Source organism: Hypomesus nipponensis, chromosome 26 (assembly GCF_054491055.1).
Source record: "Hypomesus nipponensis isolate SF chromosome 26, ASM5449105v1, whole genome shotgun sequence".
Taxonomy (NCBI): domain Eukaryota; kingdom Metazoa; phylum Chordata; class Actinopteri; order Osmeriformes; family Osmeridae; genus Hypomesus; species Hypomesus nipponensis.
In genome coordinates this window covers 3,883,406-3,910,697 of record NC_140386.1, presented here as the reverse complement: position 1 = coordinate 3,910,697, position 27,292 = coordinate 3,883,406, and the positions used below count along the sequence as shown (strand labels likewise).

General features: G+C 45.0%; 3 protein-coding genes across 5 annotated transcripts; 1 reads left to right on the top strand and 2 right to left on the bottom strand.

Moving 5' to 3' along the window:
- Positions 1 to 1,351: 1,351 nt before the first annotated feature.
- Positions 1,352 to 5,833, bottom strand: LOC146221046 (cytochrome P450 2B12-like). The gene is made up of 9 exons (XM_084692788.1): positions 5,532 to 5,833; positions 5,216 to 5,375; positions 4,859 to 5,011; positions 4,533 to 4,699; positions 4,263 to 4,436; positions 4,002 to 4,143; positions 3,658 to 3,845; positions 3,428 to 3,569; positions 1,352 to 2,202 (listed from the first exon to the last, which is right to left on the bottom strand). Exons 1-9 carry the CDS (start codon positions 5,721 to 5,723, stop codon positions 2,012 to 2,014), a joined length of 1,509 nt encoding a protein of 502 aa, XP_084548914.1. The 5' UTR covers positions 5,724 to 5,833; the 3' UTR covers positions 1,352 to 2,011.
- Positions 5,834 to 6,095: 262 nt separating this feature from the next.
- Positions 6,096 to 19,330, bottom strand: tut4 (terminal uridylyl transferase 4). The gene is made up of 30 exons (XM_084692714.1): positions 19,205 to 19,330; positions 17,858 to 18,392; positions 17,544 to 17,698; positions 17,226 to 17,342; positions 16,918 to 17,095; positions 16,358 to 16,446; positions 16,045 to 16,096; positions 15,709 to 15,778; positions 15,372 to 15,498; positions 15,151 to 15,270; positions 14,748 to 14,924; positions 14,195 to 14,369; positions 13,453 to 14,039; positions 13,130 to 13,280; positions 12,522 to 12,608; positions 12,304 to 12,407; positions 12,145 to 12,202; positions 11,935 to 12,038; positions 11,140 to 11,229; positions 10,930 to 11,043; positions 10,744 to 10,821; positions 9,961 to 10,138; positions 9,814 to 9,861; positions 9,427 to 9,509; positions 9,191 to 9,306; positions 8,928 to 9,079; positions 8,225 to 8,322; positions 7,487 to 8,033; positions 6,773 to 6,943; positions 6,096 to 6,628 (listed from the first exon to the last, which is right to left on the bottom strand). Exons 2-30 carry the CDS (start codon positions 18,297 to 18,299, stop codon positions 6,540 to 6,542), a joined length of 4,557 nt encoding a protein of 1,518 aa, XP_084548840.1. The 5' UTR covers positions 18,300 to 18,392; positions 19,205 to 19,330; the 3' UTR covers positions 6,096 to 6,539.
- On the top strand, positions 18,795 to 22,052 carry gpx7 (glutathione peroxidase 7). 3 transcript variants are annotated; one of them, XM_084692717.1, is made up of 4 exons: positions 18,795 to 19,129; positions 19,289 to 19,353; positions 21,116 to 21,377; positions 21,699 to 22,052. In XM_084692717.1, the coding sequence occupies exons 2-4, from the start codon at positions 19,318 to 19,320 to the stop codon at positions 21,860 to 21,862; spliced, it is 462 nt and encodes a 153-aa protein (XP_084548843.1). In that variant the 5' UTR covers positions 18,795 to 19,129; positions 19,289 to 19,317; the 3' UTR covers positions 21,863 to 22,052. The 3 variants fall into 3 exon arrangements, with proteins under 3 accessions (XP_084548843.1, XP_084548842.1, XP_084548841.1); XM_084692716.1 differs by having other exon boundaries at positions 18,796 to 19,192; XM_084692715.1 differs by lacking the exons at positions 18,795 to 19,129; positions 19,289 to 19,353 and adding an exon at positions 19,419 to 19,962.
- Positions 22,053 to 27,292: the final 5,240 nt, after the last annotated feature.

Here is a 27,292-nt window from a genome sequence, read left to right as displayed (position 1 = left end):
CCATTGCCCTTATATACGCTTTCCAAAGCTTGTAATAACTAGTTTATGAAAGACCCAGAGAAACGTAAATATCTGACGAGGGAAAATCCCGGTCGATTTTGAAATCCCTGCCGGACGCACTTTTTAAGTCTCGAAAAGAGGACATGTCCGGATAAAAGAGGACGCCTGGTCACTCTAGCAATACTGTACTACACACAAGGAAGTAGGGTTTACAGCCTAGCCGAGTTTCACTTAGGCAAAACTGAATCCAAAACCGAACAATAACTTTACTGTAAATAGAAACGCCCAATAGGCTGCTGCAGCTACACTCCACACATTATTGGCATTGATTGGAAATTTAGTGTGACGACCATCACTTAAGATAACTGTGCGATGGCTGAACCAGAGTACCGACTGCAGACAACTAAGTCCTATGCAGACGCCCTACAAACACATCTTAACAGAGGTATGGCTATTATTTTATATCGACTCGAGTAACTTTTCATTGTATTTGGCTACATTACAACGCGTTGCAAAGGTTAGGTCTACATAAATTAAATCATAATTATGGCATTAATTCAATATTTACTTTCAACAGGGAGTGCTCCTGTAAAAACTACAGCAGGCCTCCTTGCCCAGAATGATCAACAGACCAAGCTTAGGAACTGCCTCTTTGCCCTCATGAAGCAGCATCCTGAGGGGTTAACTCTGTCTCGGGTGAGACTGGGTTGCCCTGACCTTGTCAACCCTTTGGTTCTGAAGTCCTTCCCCTCCACCAGACAGCTTCTGGGTTCTTTAACTGATGTGGTGAGACTACAAGGTATTGGAGTCCAGACACTCATCCTCCCAGCCTCTAGACAAAACACAGACAGCAAGGAGATAGTCTCCACAGAAGCTGCAGTTGTGCAAAATGGGACCAGACACAATTCAAGGTTGATCAAGCATGGACTCTATGGAGGGAATTAATGGACATTATACAGTTGATTGGAATTTACGCATTATCTGCCATTTGGGACTTATTTGGTTTCACAACGTATGCTACATGTTAGGCTACCTGCAAGGTTTGGGGCTATCTCGTTCTTATGATCAGTGACCTATGCACTTTTGTAAAACTCTCTTGGAAGTCGCTTTGGATAAAAGCATCTGCTAAATGCATAAATGTAATGTAACAATCTCCCTGAACTCAGGCTCATTGTAAACAGGGACCATGGGGACACAACACAATCCTGTTTTTTATTGATTTTTATTCATCATGGAACGCTATTGTATGAAAACACATTTTACATTATAATTCAAATAAAAGAAAAGACATTTGTAAATAAAATGTATTTATATTTGATAGCGAAGCATAATGCTTACAATATTTTGGGATTGTTATGCAAAAAAATGTTTGTCTCAAGGGGCACTTCAGGGATTAACATTTTTCGTCATGGTGTCAGGTTCCAAGGTGGTAATGTTTTATTTAGTATTTCACTATAATGCACAGTGCACCTCAGTGGCACTAAACACCTTTAACCCAGTCATCTTTTCCACAGAATACTACTGACTGAAAGGTCATCATACCCACTTTAATCAAAACTTCAAAAATGCCATGTCATTCTAAAACACCTTGGTTGTGTAACCGGTGTAAACTGGTGAAACTCACTCCTCAGGTATGTAATAGGCCACCCGCGTCACAAATCATTAGCTTTTCTTTGGCGTAGTTGGTAGTGGTTGCACTTGGAAGTCAAGAGGTGGCAGATTCGACTCCCCGTGGGGGTGAACATGGCCAGTATGCCTCTGACGGAGCTTGCAAGACCACGTCCATTACATACCCGGCACAGTTGCAAGGTGGGCAACGTGGCGGACAGCGTGGCAAAACAAAACAGTAAACTGTAATAGCTACAGATAGTGTATCATTACAAACTGTGAGGAATTATATTTATTGTCGATAAGTCCTGGTACACATACAAAACAACATTAACAAATAAATCTCAATAAGCACACCGACATATTATTAACCCCGATCACGACACCGTGTTGACACATTCCTTCAGTGTGTGGCGGCACGGCTGTGGCACAGCATGGTATATGGGTTGGGACATCGAACCACTCCGACGGTTCCTTCTAAATCTGGAGGCGGGGTGTTTGGGGGCCAGGAGAAGCGCAGGCGCTGGAGGAGTGAGGTGAAGAACACAAAGATCTCCATCCTGGCCAACTGCTCCCCAAGACATACCCGGAGGCCTGAAGAGAAGGAGCACAAGGTGTTGTTTATTTGTTTTATTTATTTATTAGACCTTTATTTAACCGGTAGACCAGTTGTGAACAAGTTCCCATTTACAACGGCAGCCTGGCCAAGATCAAACAAAGCATAACGACGTCAACAACAAGTTGAGAATGAAGTTAAGAGATCAATCAAAAATTTAAATAGGCCGTAGTACGTTGGGATGATGTTCCACCAGATGTTTATTAATGCTCAGATCATTAAGCCATTCCTTCCTAGTGAATCGTGGTTCTAATGAGTGAGGCAAGAGGCTACAGAAGGCCATTGTGACATCACGAGGGGCCGGCTGGCAGAGGGGTGTGGTGTTTGTGTGGCGGTCTGGCTGCCACACCACAAGATGGCTGCCAGTGGCACTACATCTCCCAGAATGCAGCAGCACCCAACCAGGTGTAGGTGCTTAAGGCACCTGATGGAAGAAGCATTAAAGACAGGTGGTGCCTGTTGTGGAGGAGGGAGGGGAGAGAGCCATGAGGGAGAACAGAGAGCATTTGACGTGCTGGTGAAGCCTTTGTTGAAGCGCTTGCTGAAGCGTTTGCTTAAGCCCATCCGGAAGGGGGAAGGCTAGCCCCAAGCCGGGAAGGACCTGGACGGACAAGCTTTGAGTTTGCAACCAAAGTTGGTAGGACAAAAGTTAGGAGCAACTTTATGAAGCCTATGTTTTGCCTTTGAGGAACTTTATTGTTTGCTTCCTGAAATACTTTGTGTTGGTGATTAAACCGGATTCCTCCTTTAAAAGCATTTTTGCCTGCTCTGTCCTGTTGATTACGCACTGCCCTACACCCAGCTCAGTGGTAAAGCCTCTCGTGATACCACACCATATATGCGCCGGACTGGACATGGCACAAAGACAGTTACTGTAGAACACACCTTCTAATGGACAGCATGAGGTCATCTTGTTTCTATCCTTCTAAAGGCATACATGATAACATTGTAGAGGCTTCAAGTTTTAGATGTCAAACTATGTTAAGTTCACCAAGCGACCTATAGACCTTAGAAAGACAGAAGTCCTATTTCACTGCAAACTCATTTAATCACAAGTTAAGACTAAAGAAATACTGACCCCTAAAATGGCACATACACAAAATAGCCATCATTTTTAAATATATACTAACATGTTTAATTTTCATCTCTATGTAATCATCTTCACACCCATAAATCATCTTTGGCTACAGTCTGAAGCCTCACCTAGCGAGAAGACAATGAAGGCCTCATGTTTGCAGAACTGGCCCCTCTCATCCAGAAAGTTCTCAGGGTTAAATGTGTCCGGGTATTTCCACTCGTCTTTGTCCGTCAAAATCGAAGTCAGGTTAAGAAATACGTCCGTTCCCTGGCGGGAGAAAAATCACTTTCAACACAGCGATGGCAGAGAGTGGAAAGAATACTGAAACGAATTGTGCAGCCCATCACCCCCTCACTTTAGGTATGTGGTAACCTCTCAGCTGGCTGGCCTGGGTGGTCTGGTGGGGCAGTCCTATAGGAGCAATGTTGGCCATTCTCTGGACCTCGTGGATGGTAGCATAAACATAGGGAAGATCTGTTCTGTTGTCCATGGAGGGACTGCGGTTGAAACCTAGCACGCTGATAATCTCCTCATGGCATCGCTCTGATGGCAAATTGGGGAAAAATGGAAACTATATTGGGAAAGCAGAATATCTGGTCACTGTTTTCTCCCAAACACACAGGACAGAATGAATCACACAGTGTCTAAGGAGAATGACTTGGATGGACGCCACAGCCTGGACCGAGCCTATCGAAATACCTTGAATTTTGGGGTGCTCCATCATGTAGATCACTGCCCATCTGAGGGTCGTGGAGGTAGTGTCTGTCCCAGCCAAGAACAGATCAGCCACGGTTAGCACCATGTTTTCCTCAAAGAAGGTGGAGTCTGGACTCAACTCCTGCTGCTCAACAGAGACGAAGAAGAAATAACTGTGGGGAGAAATGAAGCTATGACATCACCACACGTATAGACCTCATTGGAAAACAACACGGTGAAAAAGATGGGTCCAGGGTGACTTACTCTCTCCTGCTCCACTATGTATGCATCTATGAAGTCTCTGAGATCATTTCGGTCCAAGGTCTTGCGGTGTTCCATGACTTTGTCCCTAATGAAACCCGTCAGCTCATCAGCCTGTTTTTTGATCATCTGCTGGGGGCCTGGAAAATGTTTGATGAATGGGATCTGGTTGAAGATCTGGTGGGAAATGAAATAAGATAGGAATATCTAGAGACAGTATACTGTTATCGCCTTGTGCGTAAACAGATGTATAGAAGTGTGGTAAGCTCATACCAGGCCAATAGCAGATCCAGTCAGGTACAAGTTTGATTTGATGACATCCAGGAGGTAGTTGAAGTGCTTGTCTGTGTACTCAAAGCGATCCCCGAAGACAATGGAGCAGATAATGTTGGAGACGGCGTTCTGAAAGACTTGTTGTGGGTCGACTGGATTCTCGTTTCCTGACAAACAGCAACAGCATTGGTCTTTGACAGTGGCAGCCTATGTTTGTCAAAATAGCATGATCATCATGTGCCCTATTGTCCTGCAGTCAGGAACAAATTATGAGTCACAGGCGGGCAAGTTGTAACCCACTGCTGGAAACAGTTTGCTTGTCATACCTCCTTCTTTGTTTAGATGCTCTATGAGAAAGTGAGCTTCTTCAACGATTCGCTCCTCCAGAGATTTTTTCCCCAGACCAAAGTTCTTCAGAGTGAGTGACGCAAACTTCCTCTGTTGCTTCCAGGAATGCCCATAAGTAGCCACTGCAATCCCTTGTGAGGAAGGGTTAAAGGAATGTCAGGTAACCATAGGCCCCTTACTGACATCCATCCAGGAGGAATATACATTATTTACAATAATTAATTAATTCATAGAAAAATGGCTGAATCTTACAGGACTAATTTATGTCAATCTAATACCAGAAATCAAAATGGGCTTGTTTTATGGCAATAGGAAACATTACTGTTTTAACTGACCATTTCCATTGGTGATCCAGTCCAGGACTGGTAGAGATGGTCTTCCTGAGAATGCTGCTGCATTATGGACCAGAGCCTCCTTGGCTATCTGCAGCTTGTTCAGCACTACAGCTGGGCTCCTGCCCATGTATAAGGTGCTTATCTCTCCATAACTCCCCAACTACCAATCAAAATAATCAAGTTAGATCCAAAAATGCCACAGCAATGAACTCAGTAAATAAGGCATCTGGGAAGGTGATCCAAAGACAATTATTATATTTATTACTAGACTTTTTCCAATATAACTAGAGAATGTGTCAAACACTGTCAAACTCACATCCATAAATACTTTTAAGGGGTCCTTCAAAGTCTCAGGCAGATTCCCCAGAAACAGCCATGGTTTGGGTCCAGGAGGAAATTTGTTCAGTAAAGAGAAATATCTGTGTAACTCATAGAAGATCAGGAACACCAGACCAAACACCAGGGTGGGCCCCACTGAACTCCAGCTCAGCAGTACTCCTAACTCCATGCTAGTGCACAGTTTGTTTGAGAAGATTGTCTTTAGATGCACCGTAGAATCAAGAATGCGTACAATTCCCTCCACCCAACTCAAACTGGGAGGAGCATGGAAAGTGAAAGAGCTTTCATTGTGCAATGTGAGAAGCTTTGTTTTACAAACAAAATTCGGTGACAGGACCTTCTTTTGCAGGAAGAAAGTGCTTAGTACGTTTATATTCATGTTTATATTCATGCAAGTGCTTAGTAAGTTTTGGGAAGGGAAGGCTTACTGCACTAACATAACACCATAAAAGGTGCACAAAATTCCTGTCAGCATAAACAATCCTCTTCGAAATTAGAAAGGATCAATTGTTTGCACACCAAAAACAAGGAGCCACAGAAGTTGTTGCTTTTCTTTATTTTATTTTTAGGGGGTTTTCTATTTTGTCCGTTTTTTTTCTTCTTTTGCAAACTATAACTTTTTGGCACTACATAATTAGGGGCGGCATGTTAAGATTGTTTTTAAAACAAATGTCTATTCAAAGCCTTCATTTTTCAGCAAGCAAAGTATGAACACATCTAATAAAAATAAAGGTATACATTTTACCTCCTTACTTTACACATAAAATAAAAACACTTTTTGGACCCCCTCAAAAATGGGGGTATTAAAAAATATTTGACATTTGTATCACAAATCAATGTAATTTGACAAAAAACCAAAACTGTACAAAAAATGAAAAACATTTCATTTTAAAAAGTCCTGTGACCAAATGATTAAAAGTTAGACAACAATGTTTTGTTACGTAGGGAACCATACGTCTTAATCCAGAAACAATGACGCCACAGTTTATTTTTTCTGTTGGATGTAGTTCAGGTTGACGTGGTGTCTGCCATGGGGTAGCAGAGGAAAATGCTGACTTGGGTGAACCACAGACCCTAAGGAAGAAAGCGAGACAAAATGGTCATACGTAACCCCAGTCTTTCACGAGAGAACGATGATGGATAAAAAAACATTAAAGTGGCACTGTCATTTATAAACGTGACAGAGGGGAGTGTTGGTGGGTATCGCTGGTCTCTCACCTTGGCCCATGAAGGGCTTGCCAGGCTGGAAGCCCCCATTGCCCTGCTGGAGGAAATTCTGGGGCATGCGATAAGGCCAGGACGGCGACAGGGAGTAGTGGGCTGTGTTGCCGTGCTCCCAGGACCGAGACCCCTGGGTCACACCCCCAAAGTGGGTCTGGTAGCTTGGCTCTGCAGAGCAAAGGAGAGAAGGACAGCTTAAATACATGAACTGCAGCAGGCTATTCTCGTCTGCAATAAATAACAGTTTTGACAATTTCACAGTGCCACCGTGTTCTACCAATGCTTTTAGCGCACTGATTCTCCGAGACTTCAAACACCAGACCCAAACCATAGGTGATTCTTACCTTGGCACATGAAAAACACTGATAATGCACAGACAGACACACACACACACACACACACACTTACTGAAAACTCCTTGAACAAGAGGAAAATGGAATCTCAAACGTCTAGACTTTCATCATCTGCTGCACTTACTCTCGGACCCATTTGTGCTTCGCCTTGGATAAAAGCGTCCGCCGAATGAATACATGGAAACGCTTACATTTAGGAAACCACTCAAGCTTGTCTCTCCCTAAAATCCACTGACTCTGGCAGTGACGAATACTTCAACCCTAGCCACATTCGACAGCTGGAACCAACCAAGCAAGACAGAGAGACGGACCAAGACGAGACAAAAACAGTGCCCCCCAGTGTTCACCCGGTGAGTACCTGACTTGCCCACAGTGCCGTTGCCCACCAGCGCCCCCGGCTGTGCCAGGTGGTTGTGCCAGTGCCCTTCCCGTCCCGGCCCTCCCAGGCCTAGCTGCCTCCCCGCCGGCTGGGCGAAGATAATGCTGGGATCGTTGAGGTTCAAGGGGCTGCCAACCGGGCCAGAGGCCCCATTCCCGTTCCCATTCCCCGAAGCTGGGCGCAGGGGGAATTTAAGGCCAGGAGGGGAAGGGGCATTGGAGCTGGAGGTCTGGATGACGGGGCCGTGGATGGGCCAGGAGGCGGAGGGGTGTGGGCCCGGATGGCGAGGCTGGGACTGGTGGGCCGGGAGCAGGCCCAGGGCGGTGAGTGCGCTGTGGGGATACTGGCTGGGGTGTGCCGGGGGGAAGCTGAAGAGGGACAGAGGGACCTGGGTGTGGGGCTGCTTGGGGGGGCCCACGGTGGAGGTCTTGCTCTGGGCGGGCTGAGGAGAGCCGGAGGCCTGCGAGGAGCTCTGAGAAAACGGGGTGGGCTGGGGCGAGTAGGGCGGAGTCTGGCGGCTGTCTGACTGGAAAGAGGAGCGAGTCGGAAGGAGAGAATTAGGGGGAGGAAAAAGGCCATTTATTACGCCACAAAAATGGCTCATCTTGTAATTAACTGAACTTCCAAGCATAACGGTGACGGATATAAAGACGCACAGTACCAGTGTAGTACCCTCGGTCTAGCCTGGGGACTAAGTTCGAGGATATGTATACTCACACACTCAGAAGGCTGTCTGGTTCGCCCAGGACGGTCTGGGGTGGTCTGGGGGATGGGGATGGACTGGGAGCTCACCATGGCACGCATCATGTGGGGAACTGTGGGAGGCAGGAAAGCAAAACTCTTGAGTCACTACTGCCCCTTACTGGCGTGTATACTGTCAAGCCAGACCGTCCCTAAAATGAGTCGTCCTACAGACAGCTGTTCCAAAAAATGGGTTTGTTCTGAACTGGTGTGTTTGTGAGTATGTGTGTGTGTTTGTGTGTTAGGAATGTTCATGATTAATCATTAATCGATGAATTGCCGGTTAAAAATGAATTGCCCAATAACATTTGCCATCTCCATTGTTAGTCTAAAAATTGCAGTAATTGCGTCCCAGTGTTTCTGCTATATTCATCATTACTGCCCCTGATTCGGAATTGTACGAAATGTCATGAAGTTGCAACTTTACGACAGCAGTAGCTAGCGATTGCCGGCTGTTTGTTTAAACCTATTGTGCTTTGTGAATCAATGTTTCTCGTAATGAATGTGCTTATATTGTTGTTTAAACTTAAACTGAGAAAATATGTGCATTTAATATTTTCGTCCTTAATGATTCATCGATTATTGATTGTTAACGTGTTCAACTATTGGTTAAGGAAAATGCAGGAAATGTGCAACCCCTAGTGTGTGTGTGTGGTGGGTGTGTGGTGTGTGTGTTTACCCGGCCCGCCGGCAGCCCTCTGTCGGAGCTGGCGGTACTCTGGGCAGTCCCTCCGAACGTGGCCCATGTCCCCACACTGGAAGCAGCGCCTCTCTCGGGGCTCATCGTCCTTCATCGCATCCTCCTCCTTCTCGTTCTCCTTTTTCTTCATCCTGAGACACACACACGCGCGCAAACGCACAAGTCAGCCACGGCTCATCCACGCCGCTGACGGCGCGCGCCAAGAGCGCGGGTTCCAAGCGTCCAGGCGGAAGGACACGTACCTGCGTCTCTTGGGACAGTCCTTCATGTAGTGGCCGATCTTGCCACAGATCCTGCAGCAGCGGTCGTTGGGTGCCAGTTCCCCGTCCGTTAGCACCTTGGAGTCGAAGAAGTAGTCCTGCAACAGCGAAAGAACCCAGGAACATAGGGTCAGACGCAGAGAGAACGCTTCTAGAACGATCAGCAGTTTCCTCGCATGACACAAGGAGAACCGGTGTGTGTGTAGTGTGTAACCCACCGCCTCCATGCCGTGTTGAGGGTAGAAGGGTGTTCCGAACAACTTTCTCCCATTTATGAAGGCCTTCATGATGAAGTTGGTCACTGTGTGGGGAGACAGAGGGTGGGGGTTAAGCCGTGGTGACTGAAACAAACCCTTCCCTGAACGGATCCATCTATGTCCCAGACGTGAGAGCCATCTCATTTGTCTTTGGGCGACAAAGCTGCATAAACGCAGCAATACAATCAGTTGAATTCTCATGTAATAGTGCGCTGTGTCAACTTTCTTTTATATGTTTATTTATTTATTTATGAAACTCGAATAAGGCTAAGACTTTTGATTGGAAATAAACTTCCTTAATTGATTCACACTCCTGCTTAGAGTGGATCCTCTGTCATGTTCACTTACTTTTGCGCGAAACTCCAGCACCGAGATTATGATTCAAGTCAAAGGGATCTGAAGGGACAACCACAGTGAAGCGAGGGATTCATATTATTATTTTAGTTTTTTTTCAATCACAACGATAACGTGGAAAAAACGTCATTGAGTGAACACCTTCGATGGCGATGCACTTGGACGTCCACTGCTTCTCGAAGGTGGTGAGGCGCTTCCTCTGGCGGATGCTGATCACGTGCTCCTTGAAGTCAAACTCCTCGGTGTAGAAGCGCAGCAGGCCCAACCACAGCTCGCCCACAGACTCCCCGTTCTGACTGTGCTCCGGCAGCCGCCGCCGCTACCCAGGAAGGGAGGAAGGGAGAGTGAGTGAGTGAGAGGAGTAGAGGAGAGAGAGAGGTGAAGGAACGAAGGAGGAAGGGTGGAGAGAGAGAGTGAGAGGAGTAGAGGAGAGAAAGAGGTGAAGGGACGAGGGAGGAAGGGTGGAGAGATAGTGAGAGGAGTAGAGAAGAGAGAGAGGTAAAGGGACGAGGGAGGAATGGTGGAGTCAGAGTGAGAGAAGTAGAGAGAGAGGTGAAAAGACGAAGGAGGAAGGGTGGAGAGATAGAGTGAGAGGAGTAGAGGACAGAGAGAGGTGAATGGACGAAGGAGGAAGGATGGAGAGACAGAGTGAGAGAAGTAAAGGAGAGAGGGGGTAAAGGGACGAGGGAGGAAGGGTGGAGTCAGAGTGAGAGAAGTAGAGAGAGAGGTGAAGGGACGAGGGCGGAAGGGTGGATGGTGGAGAGACAGAGCGGTGGAGTGAATTGAGGCGAGAGAGGGGGGTGAAGGGAGGAGAGGGAGAGAGGGTTGGGGGAGAGGAGAAATACAGGGAGGGGTGAAGGGAGGAGAGAGAGGGGGAGGGACACACGTTGGGACAGGAAGGAGAGGACGCCCCCGGCGACTCACCAGTTCGTCGATGTCGTTGAAGAAGAAGGCGTTCCAGCCGTCCACCATCCTCTGAGGGACGCTCTGACCGTCAAAGATCTGAGAAAGAGAGAGAGGGGGCGACCAAAAACAACCATGGTATATAGACTCTCCTGAGACGCTCCTAAAAGTTGATGAAGGCGGGTTGGGGGTGGGAGTGTGGTTTACCTCCTGTAGAACGGGGATGACTGGGGGCTGCCTCTGCTGCAGGAAGTAGAGCACCATGAGGATGTAGGCGTAGGACGACAGACTGCCCCTGGACGCGTCGCCAATGTCGCAGCGCTGCGAGGGGAGGCGCACACACACGGGGAAGGGGGGGGGGGTTAGACAGTGTTAAGAGACACCGCGTCGGATTAGTTCCTCAAAAACCGCCCCTACCTTGGCGAAGACTTTCATGGTGTAGCCCAGGTACTGTACGCGGGGGTCGATAGCGGCGTAGGTCGCTAGCATCCTGGTGTTATGCTGAGCCTGGGGGGGGGGGAAGGAGCTTGTCAGAACAGCCAGTTGTGTGTGATGTGCCGGAGCTAGCTACAGAGGAAGCCTGTCCAGGTGAAAGAATGCTCTAGTCTAGACATACAAGCTTGCTTATTTACATTTATTCTTTTAGCAGACACTTTTATCCAAAGCGACTTCCAAGAAAGAGCTTTACAAAAGTGCATAGGTCACTGATCATAACACCGAGATAGCCCCAAACATTGCGGGTAGCCAAACATGAAGCATACATTGTAAAAAAAATAAATAATAATAAGTGCCAAAGGGAAGAACTAAGAGCATGTAATTAAACAAGTTACAATTAAACAACATGAACCTCAAAAACGCCTTATGGACCCTTTACATGTTAGGCTTACATACGGACCCTTTACATGTTAGGCTTACGTACGGACCCTTTACATGTTAGGCTTACGTACATGCCTGGCCTACTTACAGACACTTCACATGCTAGGTTTGCTTATGGATACATGTCAGCCTTATTTATGAACACTTTACACCAATTTGCACCTTCATCGTGTTTTACAACTACTCGGCATGCCAACTAGGACAGCTGTTTATCAACTCGAATAATCATCCTGTGTCTTTAAATAATTGATTTTGTGACAGTTAACAGTGCATTTCCTCTTGTGGGCATCAATTAAGTCAAACTCTACTCAGAGACAGTCTACAGAGGTTCCTTACCAGGGTGTTGTAAAGGCTGATGTCTCCCTCCAGGCCACTTTGCCTGTGTTCAAACTTCACAATAGGCACTTTAGCTGTTGTGATAGGCAGGATGTTCCGAAGTCCTGGGAAAGGCGAAAAAAGCATGAGCAGGAATGAGTGGCACAAACTTTTTTTCGGGAGATATGAAGGTAGCATCGCAGACCTGACTGATCCAGAGTTGTCACTTACCTGTGTGTTTTTTGAGCACCTTGGCGAGTCCTTCGATGATCTCTTTGCAGTTTAGCAGCTGTTGGGTAAAGGGAACGGACATGAGATTCTGGAAAAAGTGGGAGGTAGCAGAAAGATCCATGTTGATCCCCCCCCCCCCAACAGACACACACTTCATACCTCTGCTGTGTCGTGGCCCTCCAGGGTCATGCAGATGTCGAGGTCACTGTCGCGGAAGCCAAAGCCGTTTTTGGATGAGCCAAACAAACACAGCTGGGCTTTGTCTGGAAGGGACGAGAGCATTTTCCGTCAACTCGACGCGAAACCTAAACGCCGGGTGGTCTGGCTCGCGTTGCGAACGTCTCGGTGGTGTTTGGACGCCCCGGAGGGCCACGTACCGTTGTACTCCTTGCGTATGAACCTCTCCAGACTGACCAGGATCTGTTCTCTCTTCTGCTGCTCTCCGAGAGAAGGGGACAGCTCATCTGCAAGCACAACGTATAAAAGACAAACATGGCGTTATGTCAAGTCTCACTTGCTTTTTTCCATCTGCGTCCATCCAATGTCCATTTTAAAAGCCGTTTAAACAACAAAATGTTGAAGCAATTTTGTCATATTTGCAAAAAATATATATATACAGTATATCCTGATAGCAACCATTAAATCAAAAGGTTTGACAGTCAAATTAAATAAAACCGATATCTATGGGCATTGCAGAACTGTAATAATCACAACCAATTATTAAGGTCGGACCGGCACTAATGATTGGACGGCATTTAGTTTAAATGCAACGATTGGACGAGCTACTTGTCTGTCTACCTAACTACCTCAGGACAGTAGTCAGGCATGTGTGTGCCTTTTAAGGGAGGGGGTGGGATATTTTGGTTTGAATCCTTTCAAACTCTAGCAAAAATAGCCAGGTTCACAAATGTTGCCTATCCTGCCTTTCCGAAAATGTATGAAGTTACAAATGGAATTGTGGTGTTGCGCTTTAGGGGGGACTAACGGTAGCAGAGTCGGCAGAGGCCATCCAGGATGTCGCGAAAGCGATCGCTCATGGGGGGCAGGGGCTTCAGTTCGATCTTCTTGAAGTCCTCAGGACACTCGTCCTTCAGGTGGCCGTCTCGCTTGCAAATGCTGCACACGACTGTGGGAGGCTGAGGGGAAACGGAGGAGTGTTCGTGATTTCACCACCTTGAAAGACAACCGCAACTGCGCAGTAGCTTCATATTTTGTTTCTACATTTACTTTCATATGACATATTATATTGTCTTTTATTTGATGGGGGGGGGGGGGGGGGAGTGTAAACCATGTGGGAGTGTGCTTTACCTTTCCCCCTGTGAAAATCATTTGGTCAAAGATATAGTGCAGATCCTCCGGAGCAACAGGGGTCAGCATGTCCCGTCGCATCTCCCCCTCCTCCTCCTCCTCCTCCTCGCTGTCAGGCAGGCCGTTGGGGGTGGAGCGTGGGCAGGCACCGGGAGAGGAAACCCTAAGGACAGCATGGGCCTCCTGGGCATCGTGGTCGGCAGGAGCCCCTCCTGTGGAGCTGCCGCCCTCGCTGAGGGCCAGGTCCCGGACGCTGCGGGCCAACTCCCCTGCTTCCCTCCCCGGACATGGATCCAAACCGCCGTCTTCCTCGCTCTCGCCCTCCTCCTTCGCGTCAGAGCTCTCGTCGTTGGCTACGCGTCGTCCGTCGCGCTCTCTGGCGTTCGCCGACGTCACGTCCTTCCCCTCGTCTTCGTCATTGTTCGGGTGGAGTTTGGAAGCCTTCCTGGCGCTATGGCACCCCCCGGTGGCCCTGCCCTGCGGACAGGCGAAGTATTTGTACGCGGTGCGGAAGCGCTCCTGGATGTACTCAAAGACCATCTGACTGTTCAGACTTCGGGCGACGTTCCTTTTCAGAGCAAAAGGATCTGGATAGAGAAAAGTAGAAGAAGAAGAAAAAAAAATGGATGGTGACATCAATAGAACTCTGACGGAATGTCAAGGCGAAAGCTGGACGTTTTTCCCCCGTCCCCCGGGAAGGTTTCAAAGGATCGGACAGTTTGCAACGTGGTCCTCCCCTCACCTTCGATGGCGAGCCGGCGGCGGGGCCAGTTCTTCCCCTCCCTGGAGAGGAGCTCTCGGAGGCGGATGCTGATGATGTGCTCCTCCAGGGCAAACTCCAGCGTGTAGAAGCGAAGCATCTCGAGCCACAACTGGCCCAGAGACACGCCTTTCCCGAGGTCGAGGGTCAGACGAGTCTGGGGGAGAGACAGCATAAGAGCAGACCGTGTCAAGACCAGAGAGCTCCATTAAAACTTTTTGGGGGGTTTTTGGAAGGAGGGTTATTTGATCCGAGCTGTTTGCTGAGTGGGTGTTCCTGTAAATCGGGGGTCATCCACCTTGGTCCTCAGGGACCCCATGCCCTGCATGTTTAAGAGTGTCCCTGCTCCAACACACCTGGTTCAAAGGAACGGGTCGTCTAACAACGTGTTGTTAGGCTTCTAACAACGTGTTCATTTGTATCAGGTGTGTTGGAAGAAGGAAACATCGAAACATCGGGGGGAAGGGGGGGTTCCCTGAGGCCCAGGGTTGAGAGCGACAGCTCTGAATGGATTCGATCAAGCATTTAGGTTTACCATTCCCTCTGAGTGGCCAGCATGAGGTTTGGGCTCTGGCTTCGCCTTCGCCTCCCCCCTGCCGTCACTTCGCCCCTCGTTGGTGCTGGGCGGTCTGTGCGCCCATCCCACAAAGATGTCCATCTCCACTCCAGTCAGATGATACTCATCCACGGTCTTCACATCGAAGCCTTCGATCTTAACAACAACACAACAAAAATGTGGTTGCACCTCCTTTTGTTCGGTTCAGTCAACAACAACAAAAAGGCACGGCCCACTTTAGGAACTGGTTCGTGCCTGGGCCTGTAACAGTAGAGGACAACATGGACATGTCTGCAAGAGCTCTGGAGTTTTTTCCCCCAGGAATAATGAACCGAGTCTGGGGTCTGCATCGCTCTGGGCGGAGACCCCCGGTGTAGCTTACCCAGTAACCCAGGTAAACTGGGAGGATAGGTGTTCTCCTCTGCTGGAGGAAGAAGATGACCATGAGGGAGAAGGAGTAGGACGGTATCCCTCCTTCCGCTTGGCAGTCAATGTGGCACAGCTACAAAAGAGGAACAGATTTCAATTACAGTTCGTCAGGGGACTCCTGGTCTAGGCCAAGACCGAACTAGTGAAATCCAGTCATTTCTCCTCCAGCCTCACCCTTGCCCAGTAGCGGAAGGCCAGGACCAGGGGAATGAGTCGAGGTTCCAGTTTCGCCAGTGCAGCTAGGTGGTTGGTGGTGAGGCAGGCAACGTCGTTCCCGGCACTCACCTTGCACATAAGCCCGCTGGATAAGACAGAGGACGAGACGACTTAGAAGATGACCCTGAACAGTGGGATACCTTGTATCCAAATGAAAATCAAGCTTAATGAGCGCTGGGTCGTACTGGGAGCTCAGCTGGGTCTCTGGGTTTTAGAGAGACAGATGGTGTGTGCTTGACATCCCGGAATTGTGGTGTAGAGAAAAAGTTGGAGACGTGCTGTCAGGATAACTTACCTATTGATATCTCTGCAGAATATCACGGGAACTTTGGCATGAAAGTCAGACTCAACCTCAGAAAGTTGAGCTGTAAAAACATAAAACCAAACAAGACAATATTCTCCTTAGTGTCATTTATGGTATACACTCCACATAAGTGTTTAGTCTGCGTTGTATATTTGTGAAATTGTGTTTTATATGTGGATCAAGTGTAAAACTGATTAACATGAAGACTGGTTTAAACAATGAATGTAGCTCTACAGAGTGGGGCATAAAGAGCTCATTGAGTCTCACTATAGACCTCATGCTAATATTACAGCCTCAACAAAGGATGCCACTCAAGGTCCAACTAACCACTGTTCTTCAGGATTTCCAGTACTTGTATCAATACATCTGGCTGTGTCATCTAAGGAAACAGAGAGAGCAGAGGGCATTTAAAGACATAACTGCTAAGATTGTTGTTACTTCTTTTAAATGTCCAATTTCAACCTATCCTGACCAGTACTTCTCGTTATCATTTTGATCATTTCACTCCCAAAACCAGTTGCGTCCTATTCAAGGTCATCCCTACGTAGAACAATAGGTGATAAGGACAAGCTCTTCATACACATCTTTCTCGCGTTGTTACACGGCTGTTACAAGGCCCAGAGAAAGTGGAGACACTTACGGTGGGGGGGTAGGTGACGTCAATGTTGATGTCACTCGTTTTGAAGGCAAATCGGGTAAGGCAGGAGCCATAGAGACGGAGGGAGCATGCTGGGAAGGAAGAAATAAGCACATTAACGTCACAGCGCCACACGCGTGGCACTTCTCGTTACCGCTAAATGAGGCTGACGACGTATGGGATCATGTGAAGATTCTAGGTCTACACACACAAAAGGTGACCATTCAAATACAACAACGTTCTATATTTACATATCTAAACACGCCTTCACACCAAAGGCTATATGCATATGTATTATGCAGCGTCAACCTTGATGTTTTGTAGGCTACCCTTGTTGGAGAGTGAATGGCCGACAACAGACCCCTTTTTTGCTAATTGTCAAAATGAGAAAAACAACATTACCCAGCATACCACAAAAAAAAACAAAAAAAAGTATTTTAAACGCTGAACGTTTTGGACTAAGTGTAAATCTACACATTAAAGTCATAACTTTTGAAATATTTGCGCAATTACTGACAGTGGTGGAGAGGTCCATGACAGACCGCCTTTACACTAACAGTTACCTGCTAGGTGTAGCTTGATGGTCTCTTCCATCCTGGTGACCACAGCTTGACGTACCTCGAAGTCCTCTTCGGAGATGCCATGCTGGCTGGCGGTTTCCAAGATGGCAGCATCCACTGCTCTCAGCTGGGCAGAGGAAGGTGGAGGCAGTGCACGCAACTCATTCTCCTCCTGCTTCTCCTGGAACAGCAGAACGATACGACAGCACAGTCCCTCTTAAACAAGGGTTTGAGAATCTTACCGGTTACGGAATTGGACACCTGAGTGAGACAAAAATACGTCGAAAATGCAACAAAACGTTCCGTAATACCATAATGTTCCTCTTGTGTCTCTTCTCCTTGATGTGTTTGTGGGCCCCTTGTATGTTCTCAATGTGCACTGAACACAGTTTGCATACGTATTGGAAGTTAGGGTACTCAGGAGACGGCTGTGAAGAACAAAATTAGAAAAAGAAAGCCAATCAGGACCGAGGAGCTGTTGATCACGTCCAACCCTAAACTTTGGATAGGCAAATGAGAAGACAACAGAAGCTCCATTGCAGCCTTCCCAAACGATCGCTTGGAAGCACAAACAACAAGAACTACTCAGTGTTGCGTGTAGCTCGGCATAAGGAACGCCCAATCCTTACCTTCACCAGTCTGTGAATGTAGTCCCGGTACAGGCGGTCTTCTGCCTGTTTGAGGCCAAGCTGTTGGTCAGTAATCCCGGCGCCACCCTCCATCCCTGATCCGGCAGCCCTGCCCTCCTGGACAGGCAAGCCCACAAGCACTCCGGCATTCTCGCCTGCAAACAACAAAATATATACAGGCCGACATTCCAATAAGATACAGCCTCAGAGTGAATCGTTGTAAAATGACAAGTGGGCAGCACAAAAGTTGAAGCCCATTTAAAATCGACGGTCACGGTGGAACTTATGAGTACATTACGAGTCTAAAGACACACCGATTGGCTTCTCTTTCACGTGGGCTGCCTTTGAGGACTTTGTCTCCTTGGCGGGGCCTTCCTCTGGGGCTTTGGGCACCGCAGTAGGTCCACTGTCTGGGGCCGGCAAAGCCCTGGAGTTAGGAACCTGCCCTGCCTGTTGCTGCCCTCCCGCTTTCCCTTTCCCCCTCTCTCCAGAGCTGGTCCTCCCAGTCAGTCTGCGGGGCTTCCCTCGTCCCTGGTCCTGGGGGCCGTCTATTGGGCCCTTCCCTAGCCCATGGCTGCCCGCTTCTTTATGACCATCCTTTGCAACGGTGACGTTTTCTTTGCTTCGGCTGGCAGATCTGGTGCCCTCTTTCTGTGCTGGAACCTCTTTTAGGGACTTGGTGGATGGAGCTTTGACTCCTCTCGCCTCGTTGCGGGAGGTCTTAACTGATTTCAGTGGGCTTTTGGACTCTTCCATGCCTCCCGTCCTCCCTCTCTTTATGCCCCAGAATGAAGAAATGCCTCAGATGATCTTGTGACCAGGTTGGTAGAGATCAAGATAAATGAAAACCTGCCAAAGGGAAATTTGACATTCTTGGTAATTATCATGACTGGCTACATGAACAATAAGAAAAGTTTACCTTGCCAGATCAGGGTCCTACAGACTGATGTGAAATACTAATTTGCAAATGTAATGCCAACAACAAACCGTTCATACAAACCTTTTTATACATCCTCCAAACCACACAAATTCCGAAACAGACGGAAATGAAACTAATAGCCTACGGTTCGAAAAGGAAGGCATGCCCATCCCACAATACCGGCAGGATAGAATTTCCCTAGCATTAACTATTGACTTTCTTTTAGCTAAAGTTGTTGATGTATGAAACGAGGCTCGCAATGTCAACTAAAACATATTGCAGATACGAGACTATTAACAAATTAGCTACTTACATCGAAGTTACATACTTAAGTTATATACAACTTCAGTACGAGTACCTGATGGCGAGCTAGAAGTTCACTCAAAACAAACAAGAACCAAACGTGACAAAACACTGCATCTCATAGCGCGACCTTCACGCGCTTGTTGGCACCATGATCGGAGTGTACTCGAAACAGTACCTCTATCGCAAAAGGCGATAAGACCACCATACTAACTTCTTAAACAGATATAACATGTATCAAAGTATCGCCAGATAGTAAACTGGCTAGGCCAGTTGGATAGAATTGGTGCTAACGGAGGCTAGCTAGCAAGCTAGCGCAGCCAGCTAGTTGACTTGGAAATCATTGTTGATTTGACAGAGCAAGGTATCATACATGCTCAAACGCAAAGACAATTTCCTCACAAGCAATCGGAATACAAAGAAACAGGTGTTGTCTTACTTCTGTGTGCAGATTTAGTGCTGACTATATCACTAGTTGTTCTCCATCTTCCTTCTCAGTGCTTTGTTTTTCACATCCACACAGGCCTGACCAAAACAGCAGCCACGGACGCCATGTTACACTCGCTGCATTGTGGGAAGCTTGATGATGTGAGTTGTGGAACCCAAGGGAACCCAAGTCTGAAATGTTCTTCGACCACAAGAGTTCTGCAAATAAGTGTCACAACTACCTTATTAATTGCACATAACAGAATATAAATAGCCTATATGTATTTATATTCATATAGCCTAATCAATGTTATCGTACGGACGCTGACGGCTCTTATACAGATAATATAATCAAGAAGATAAGCTATTTTGTGTTGCATGTGTTGGTTAACTATGAATAATTTGCGTTGAAAGTTGTTGTTTGCATTTTTCATTCGTTTTGTTGCACAGACTGATCTTGAGTGTAGTTAGGATGGAGTTATGTAACTCCGCCCTTCCAACGAAACTTTTCTTGGTCCAGTCATTGGATTCCGTGCCCAGACAAATCCTATTCTGCTGTTGCAGTTTAGTCCAACATAGTTTGTTCACTCTTTAACCTGATACATTAAACATAGACATAGTAAGCATAGTGTTGTAAAAATGCTTTTCGGAGCGCTAACATTAAGTATATGTTTATGCAATCTTATCGATGCTAAACAAAAAGATTTTTACACTTTCAAGGTAGTTAATAGCAGAGGAAGATTAGTGTCTCTGGAGAAATACAGGGGTTCGGTAAGTCTATCAAGCTCACACAGAAAATGTACCTGGATCTAAACCCTGCTGCGTTACTGCCCAATTTGCAATGTGCATGCATTAATTTTATGGATTTCATAACCATCTTCTAGTCATGTTAAATTCTCTGGCATTTTTCTGAAGTTAGTCTAACCCATTCATTGTAGCCATCGTCAGTCTACGTGGCAACCCCCGAGCGCAAGTACAGTAGTCAAGTTAAATCAGGAAAATCACGAAGCACATATTATCAGTTCAATAATTGTACTTTAGCCCCACACATATTTTAAATGTGACCTGTGCGTTTCTAAGATTAGCCTGTTTAATTGTTGACGATTGGGTGAAGAAATACGTCGGGGTCATTAGGCGATTATAATTCTAGTTTCCAATTGAAGTAGGCTGGTGCTTTATAGAATCGGTTATTTCACTGTTCTCTGTAAATGGCGTGGATCACTAAGTGTGATAGCTTTATGTTGACACTAGATGACAACATTACACTACAAGATCAACAAACGTAGGTATTTCAGCGCCAGCAAAATTAATCAGTGACAATGACATGACATGTTTTGAGATCACCACGTTTTTCCTCTAACTGTTTCAACTTTTCTCCGATTGAAGCCTAATTTTGTTGCTTTTTGGCATATTAACCCTATTGATAACCGTAATTGGAGCTGAAAGTGCCTTGTCCTCCTACATACCACTTTAAGCCCCATTTAAAGATGAATGCTTCTCTTGAAATTCACATGAATATGCCATTCAATAACAAATTAAAAGAAGAGTATTCATCTTCAAATGTTTATTAGGTGAACATGTAAACACTTGGAGTTGTAAGTGCACCTGAGATACCCATTAGAGCCCTTTTGATGTAGGATACAACAATCAATCTGCAAGAATATACTGCTATAGCTAAGTGCCTGATGATTTACATAATAATAATAATTTTAACACAACAATTTCCTTTGGCTTTTTTGCCAAGCCAAAATTTAATAGAATCCGGACCTGCATTTTTTGTCCTTGCATAGGAACAACATACACGCATGTTTGTGTTGTGATAATAACCATATAACTATTACAACCAAAACATGCCTGGTCAATAGCCATATAACCATTATCATTATGGCGATTCTACAGTGTTTTCCTTGTGTTTTCCATACAGGTGTCCCTGGTGGTGAATGTAGCCAGTGAGTGTGGTTTCACAGAGGAGCATTACAGAGACCTACAGCAGCTGCAGCGGGACTTAGGGCCATACCACTTCAATGTGATGGCCTTCCCCTGCAACCAGTTTGGTCAGCAGGAGCCTGGTAGTGACAAGGAGATTGACAGCTTTGTGCGTCGTGTCTATGATGTCTCCTTTCCACTTTTTAGCAAAATTGCTGTGGTGGGAACCGGGGCTAACAACATCTATAAGTACCTTGCAGGTGTGTGTACTGGCAACAGGTGGTGCAAAAAAAATAGATACCAACAGTGCACTAGAGGTCTTTTCATGAATGATAGCAACAGAGCTTTAGGACTTAATTAACACCAGTGTTTGGGGTTTCTCTCTGGCATGCACATGATGTGGGTGGTTTAGATAATTGGAGTGAGGACCAGCAGGTTATATTGTGGAGAAACTGGCAAGCCATTGTTAAACTGGAAGATTGCATAAACATTGTGAAATGTCACTTGTTTTTCAGATAGTATGTGTGCAGCCATACTTTAGGACTTCTTAGTTGTTTTATTTATTTATTCTATGCTTTCAGAGGCAACTGGGAAGGAACCTGACTGGAATTTCTGGAAGTATCTCATTGATGTAAATGGAAAGGTAGTTGATGCATGGGGGCCAAGTGTTCCTGTCAAAGAAATCAGACCCAAAATCACGGAAATGATACGCCAGATCATCTTAAAGAAGAAAGAAGAACTTTAACACAATACTTTAAATTCCAAATAGGGTTTGTGGTTTACTGTATGTAACCATCACATGTTTAGTGATAGTTTTAATGCCATCAGGCGCCACAAACACAACTATCATGTATGTGTTTTGTTGTTCTTTTTGTTGGTGAAGGTTTGTTTGTTTGTTATTCTTCTTAAAATAAAAGTGTCACCACTATGTTGAATTTACTTTGTCATGGTACATTTTTTAAATAAATGGTTTCATCATGATTGTGCATTAGTAACGATCAATCTTTCTCCATGAAAACGTTCTGTTGACATAACGGTCTGTGTACAACAAACCATTGTTTTTCTTCAATGTTTCCAATTGTCTAAGCAGAAGTGGTTGTTAAAGTTTGACATCTTGATTCGTCTTTTTTGCAGTCAAGGTTCTGGAAAATAGTGCTTAGAGAAATTGGAGAGAAAGAACCTTTATATATTGTATGCATGTCATACAAAGAGAGGGCATGTTGCAAACACGTTGACCACCAATGAACAACATAATTTATTGTGATTCTCTGTTATTGTCATTTTACATGTTAGATGTTTTTCAAAAGTGGTTCTGGCATCTATCCTGGCCATGGACGTAAGTGTGTTATATGTGATATGTACATGTTGTGAAATATGTCGTATGCCCTGAGCATAATTCTCATGCAAGAACGAGTTTAACAAGTCTATGATAAGTCTATGATCTTCCACACCTTTCAAGATGAAAGCTGTGTATGATGTCCTCGCACAGCTCAAAGGAAAATAGCAACATTTCTCACAAGCTGCCTCAAAAGACAAAGATGAGACGAGTGTCCCTATTAAAATCGCATTGCATAATTCACACTACGTCTTACACATGATATGCCGCGTTCTTAAATGAGTCATTAGATAACAGTTACTAAATTTTTTAGGGTGCCTCACGCAGAAACGATTAGATCTTAAAGCAGAAGGCCAAGTTAGCACAGGAACCAGTCCACGCTTCAATTTCTGTGAAATCTAAAATAAGCTGAGTAGTTTTTAAGTGAGCCTAGCCGAGCATCCATTGTGTCACTCTTTAGCCTTAGTTTCTCTGCCATTCACCAATTAGTGGAAATTAGATGAAGGATAAAGGGTTTCAATCAAAGACCATTACAAATTTCTGGGGATCTTAGTGGAACAATAAAGCAGCATTTAAAAGCTGGACACTGGACGTCTTTTTTTTTCCCTGTTCCTGTAAAATGTGATATTTATCAGTGGCATATCTAAGATAATCTTTCAATACACACATATTTGTCTAGTTGATTTTTCTAGTCTCGGTGCTTCAAAAGTGTAAAAGCGGAGGTTCTGAAAAACTGGTCAGTAAATACCAGGGGCACAGGATGTTGTGGTAGTGGGAGGGATTGGTCTCATAGGGACCCCTGTTAGTCCCCCCACTTTTGAGAAAAATCTTTTTCTGATAAACTGTAGTGCATTCAAACACTGTTGAGTTTTCATTCTCTTCCGTCATGTTGATAAAGAATCACGTCTTGCATATGTTTCATTTATCTCTTTATTCCTTTCTTCACAGCTCCGGTATATCAATCAGCAGCCATGGCATGTGCACAGTAACAATTAACGGTCAATGACCCAGAATGCAATGCAATACAGAAAACAAAATAAACAACCAATCACATTGGTGTCAAATTATATTGGATACAAAAATCGGTCGTTATCCACAAAATATAGGGGCATATCATGTTAAACAGGTAATATAACATTATGGGAACACATTAATTTAACAAACACCATACACACATTTCTTGCTGTCTCTCGTTTTTCCACTATTACAATACTCCACTTATACAATAAAGGAGAAGTAACTGACACACAATTTTGGTTTCTAAAACTTTTAATTTTTCCATGTGGTTACCCTGATGAAAACGAATGAAAATAACGGATTGATCTGTTGAGCTAGCATGCCCGTAGTTGTTTTATTTGTGAGAAATGAGTTGTCACGCGTTGCAAGCAACATACACGCGTGCAGATATAGAGAGAGAACCCCCAAGACGATTTCTAAAATCAGGGAGAATTTCAAGGAGAAGGACGACATCAAATTAATCCTCGAGGTTGAAAAGCACAGGGTGTTGTATTACCTCCAGAATCAATTTGACAAGGACAACATAGATAATGATCAATGCTGGGATATAGTCAATGCCATGTTTATGTACCATGTCAGCGTAAAGGAAAGCTCAGAGTAGCTGAAAGGCTTGGTAACCGGCGCGGAGAAATGCGGGTCTGTTAACAGCTTTAAACCACTCGTAGCAGATCGTGGCGCCGCGAGGCGCTTCCAGGCGCTTCGCTGCCACTGTGTCCCAGGCTTCATGCTGAAAACTGAAAACTAGAAGCTCTGTCACCTAGAAACTACAGGTGCTGGTGGCTGTGTAGAGAGGTAGGTGTTTTTTAACTGAGCATTTCTAACTACTTGGTTACAAAATGTCAGCAGACGTAAATTCGTCATACACCCAGTCAATACAATTGTCAACACATTTCCCCCATATTCCAGAAAGACAATGGCTTTATTGTTTTAATGGGATATTTTTTTTTATCTCCACTTTTAAAATTTGTCCTGTGCGCCTGGAAGTATAAATACTGTAGTAGTTAAGATTATGTAAGTAGGCTACTTTAGAACTGTGGCGGAACCAGACCACCACCCCATTTTATATATGGGGTGGCTAAGGGGTGGCCAGGGCTACTTCAGGGGGTCCACAGACCAAGACTGAAAATGTGTGTGTAACCCTAACCTGGCATCCAAGCAGTGTAAATTATTCATATACTAATGCTTATGAGAAATATAAATAAAATTCACTTATGCCTGTGTTCTTAAGTGTGGCCTAGAATGATCCACTAGGGTAACTTTAATCAAATTCTACATTTACTATGAATAGACACGTTTCTCTACATCTGAATGGCAACAAATGTCTTTCTTACACACACTGTAGCCTAATGCAGGCTACTCACAAACTGGAGAGACTTTGGTCACTCTGTTTTCATGAATATACTGTATAATCTGGGTCTAACCAGGTTAGATCCTTCTTTTACATTAAAACATAACTATTAGTGTACACTCACACAAAAATGCCACAGCCATCAAACAAGAACATTCATGAATCAACAACCAACATTTTAAAGTGAGGCTTAATCTGAAACAAACTTGTGTAGGCTTACATGTGTGGTCTACAAACACGAGCTAAACTTGGCATGAGACTGACTGCCTAGTATGCTCTAACCTGGTGCCTGTAGCTTTGGGGAGGGAGCTGCTCTGAGATCTTGGGGTGGTGCAAGGACTGGGGTCTATTTCCACCTGATCCTGTTTGCTCAGCTTTTTGAAGAAGTCTGCTATCTCACCATTTCTTTTAATGTTTGAAGTGAACCCTAAGCAAAAATAACATGTAGGTATACACATCCAATTACCCACATTTGAGTCCAATCTTAAACATATTCCCATTATTATTTTCAATCAACTACTAGATCATGGCTAGCCCTTCTCTGAAATACGTTATTTCAAACAGGCATTATACGATAGCAAACAGGGTCTATCTGACTGCAGTGTTAATCTTTTGTATCGTTAATAGATTGATAAGGCATCTCATCGAGGAATCTTAACTGTTAAAGAGAAAAAAAAGGGTAGCGACCCAAACCGAAAGACGTGTGTTGTTGTTTACTAGTAGTGTTTGCGGGGTCCGACATGCCAATCAACCTGCTGTCTGCTAATCACGGGAATGCCTTGTTGGATGCCGGGCATCCTGGTGGTTGGTGAAGGTGCATGGAGGGTGGTTGGGCAGGGGGAGCATTCGAAGTTAAGACCAGGTTTAGCGTCTGTTCTTTTGTTATGTCTGGGTTTCACAAGAGACGGTATTGTTTGTGCGCTAGGGTCAAACAGTGTACCGTGTAGGCCTACTGTGCCTGTGTACCATGTGGTTAATGAATGTCAATTCGGGAATTTATCTTATGCCTGGACGATTGTTGCTTTCTGACCTAGTCAGGTCATTACAATAGATTTCAAATGGCTAAATACTGTTGTTGTTTTAAACTACACCAAGTAGGAACTGCACTGTTAGCTTGGCCAACTATAGTGCTAAGTGCTAAACAAAAACAGGGACAAATTTCTCTCATCCGAATCTGTTAAGTAACCAAATTGCCAATATGCATCTTTTTCTATGGCTCTGCGGCCCAACTCAACTTTCATAACATTGCAGAACATAACATCTGGTCCAGCCAATCATTCCTAAGTGCCGTTGTAGGCTACTCCCGGAACAAGTGCATCTTGAGCCTTTTCTTGAAGGTGGGGAGACAGTCAGTATTCCTGATGGTGGTGGGGAGTTGATTCCACCATTGGGTGGCCAGACAGGAGAAGAGCTTGTGTTGGGACCGGCGGTCTTGAGCGGTGGGATCACCAGACGGTTGTCACAAGAATTACTAACATACTAAGACCTTATTGCCTAATAACTAATGGTTATTACAAGTACCTGGATGTAAAGTGTTTATTAAAGATCACTGGATGTAATCTTTATTATTAGATTTAACGTTCATGAAGCATGCAGCTATTATTTAAAGAAGATTTTTACCTCAACACTTCTCAACATTTCCGGATCTCCTTTCAACAAGGATATATCTGCTTTTTTGTCATATATTTCCTACAAAAAGTAACCAAGCTCATTCATAATTTATAGTATGTGAATGATGTGACTTGAAATGTATTTCATTATTGTGCTAAGTACACCAATGTTTTTGCCGAAAATACCTCTATTGTAAAATAATCGTGTTTTGCTCATGAACAAAATTCTGACTCTCACTGTACTGTAAGGCTGGGTGTCACCCTGCCTCCACCTCTCATATGCTAAAATGTTTAGTTGCTGGACGGGATCTCTACTTGATGGCTCTCATACCTCATTGTGTAACTTACTGTAGTATTGCTAGACAGATGTTGATAAGTAAGGGTCTATAAGTGGTCTGATTGGTTGTTCTTGGGTATAAAGGGAATGGTGAAGCATTGTTCTGTGGATTCTTGATTTGTTGAGACCTTCTCCTCACCTCAAGTTAACTTTCATTTTGTAACATGTTTGCCTTGTAATTAATTTCATTCATTTGCAATGTTATTAAATGTATGTTTCATTTAACCTTACTTTGACCATTCTTGCTCAGATTTAACCCATAGGGTGCTTTCACACCTATTAGTCCGTTTGCTTGGTCCGAATCAGTGGATGAGTTGCTACTTTGTTGCATTTTTCATTAGGTCCGGTTAGTGTTCACACGGTCCTGTTTTAAGCGAACCAATGTTTGAAAAAAAACCTGACATTTAAAAAAAGCTATGACACGCGGTCATACAGGTTGTTAATCTATTGGACAGAAAATGTGTGAGGGAAAATCACTTCCTTGTCACGAACAACAATGGAGCAACAGCAGCGTATTGCGATCGCAA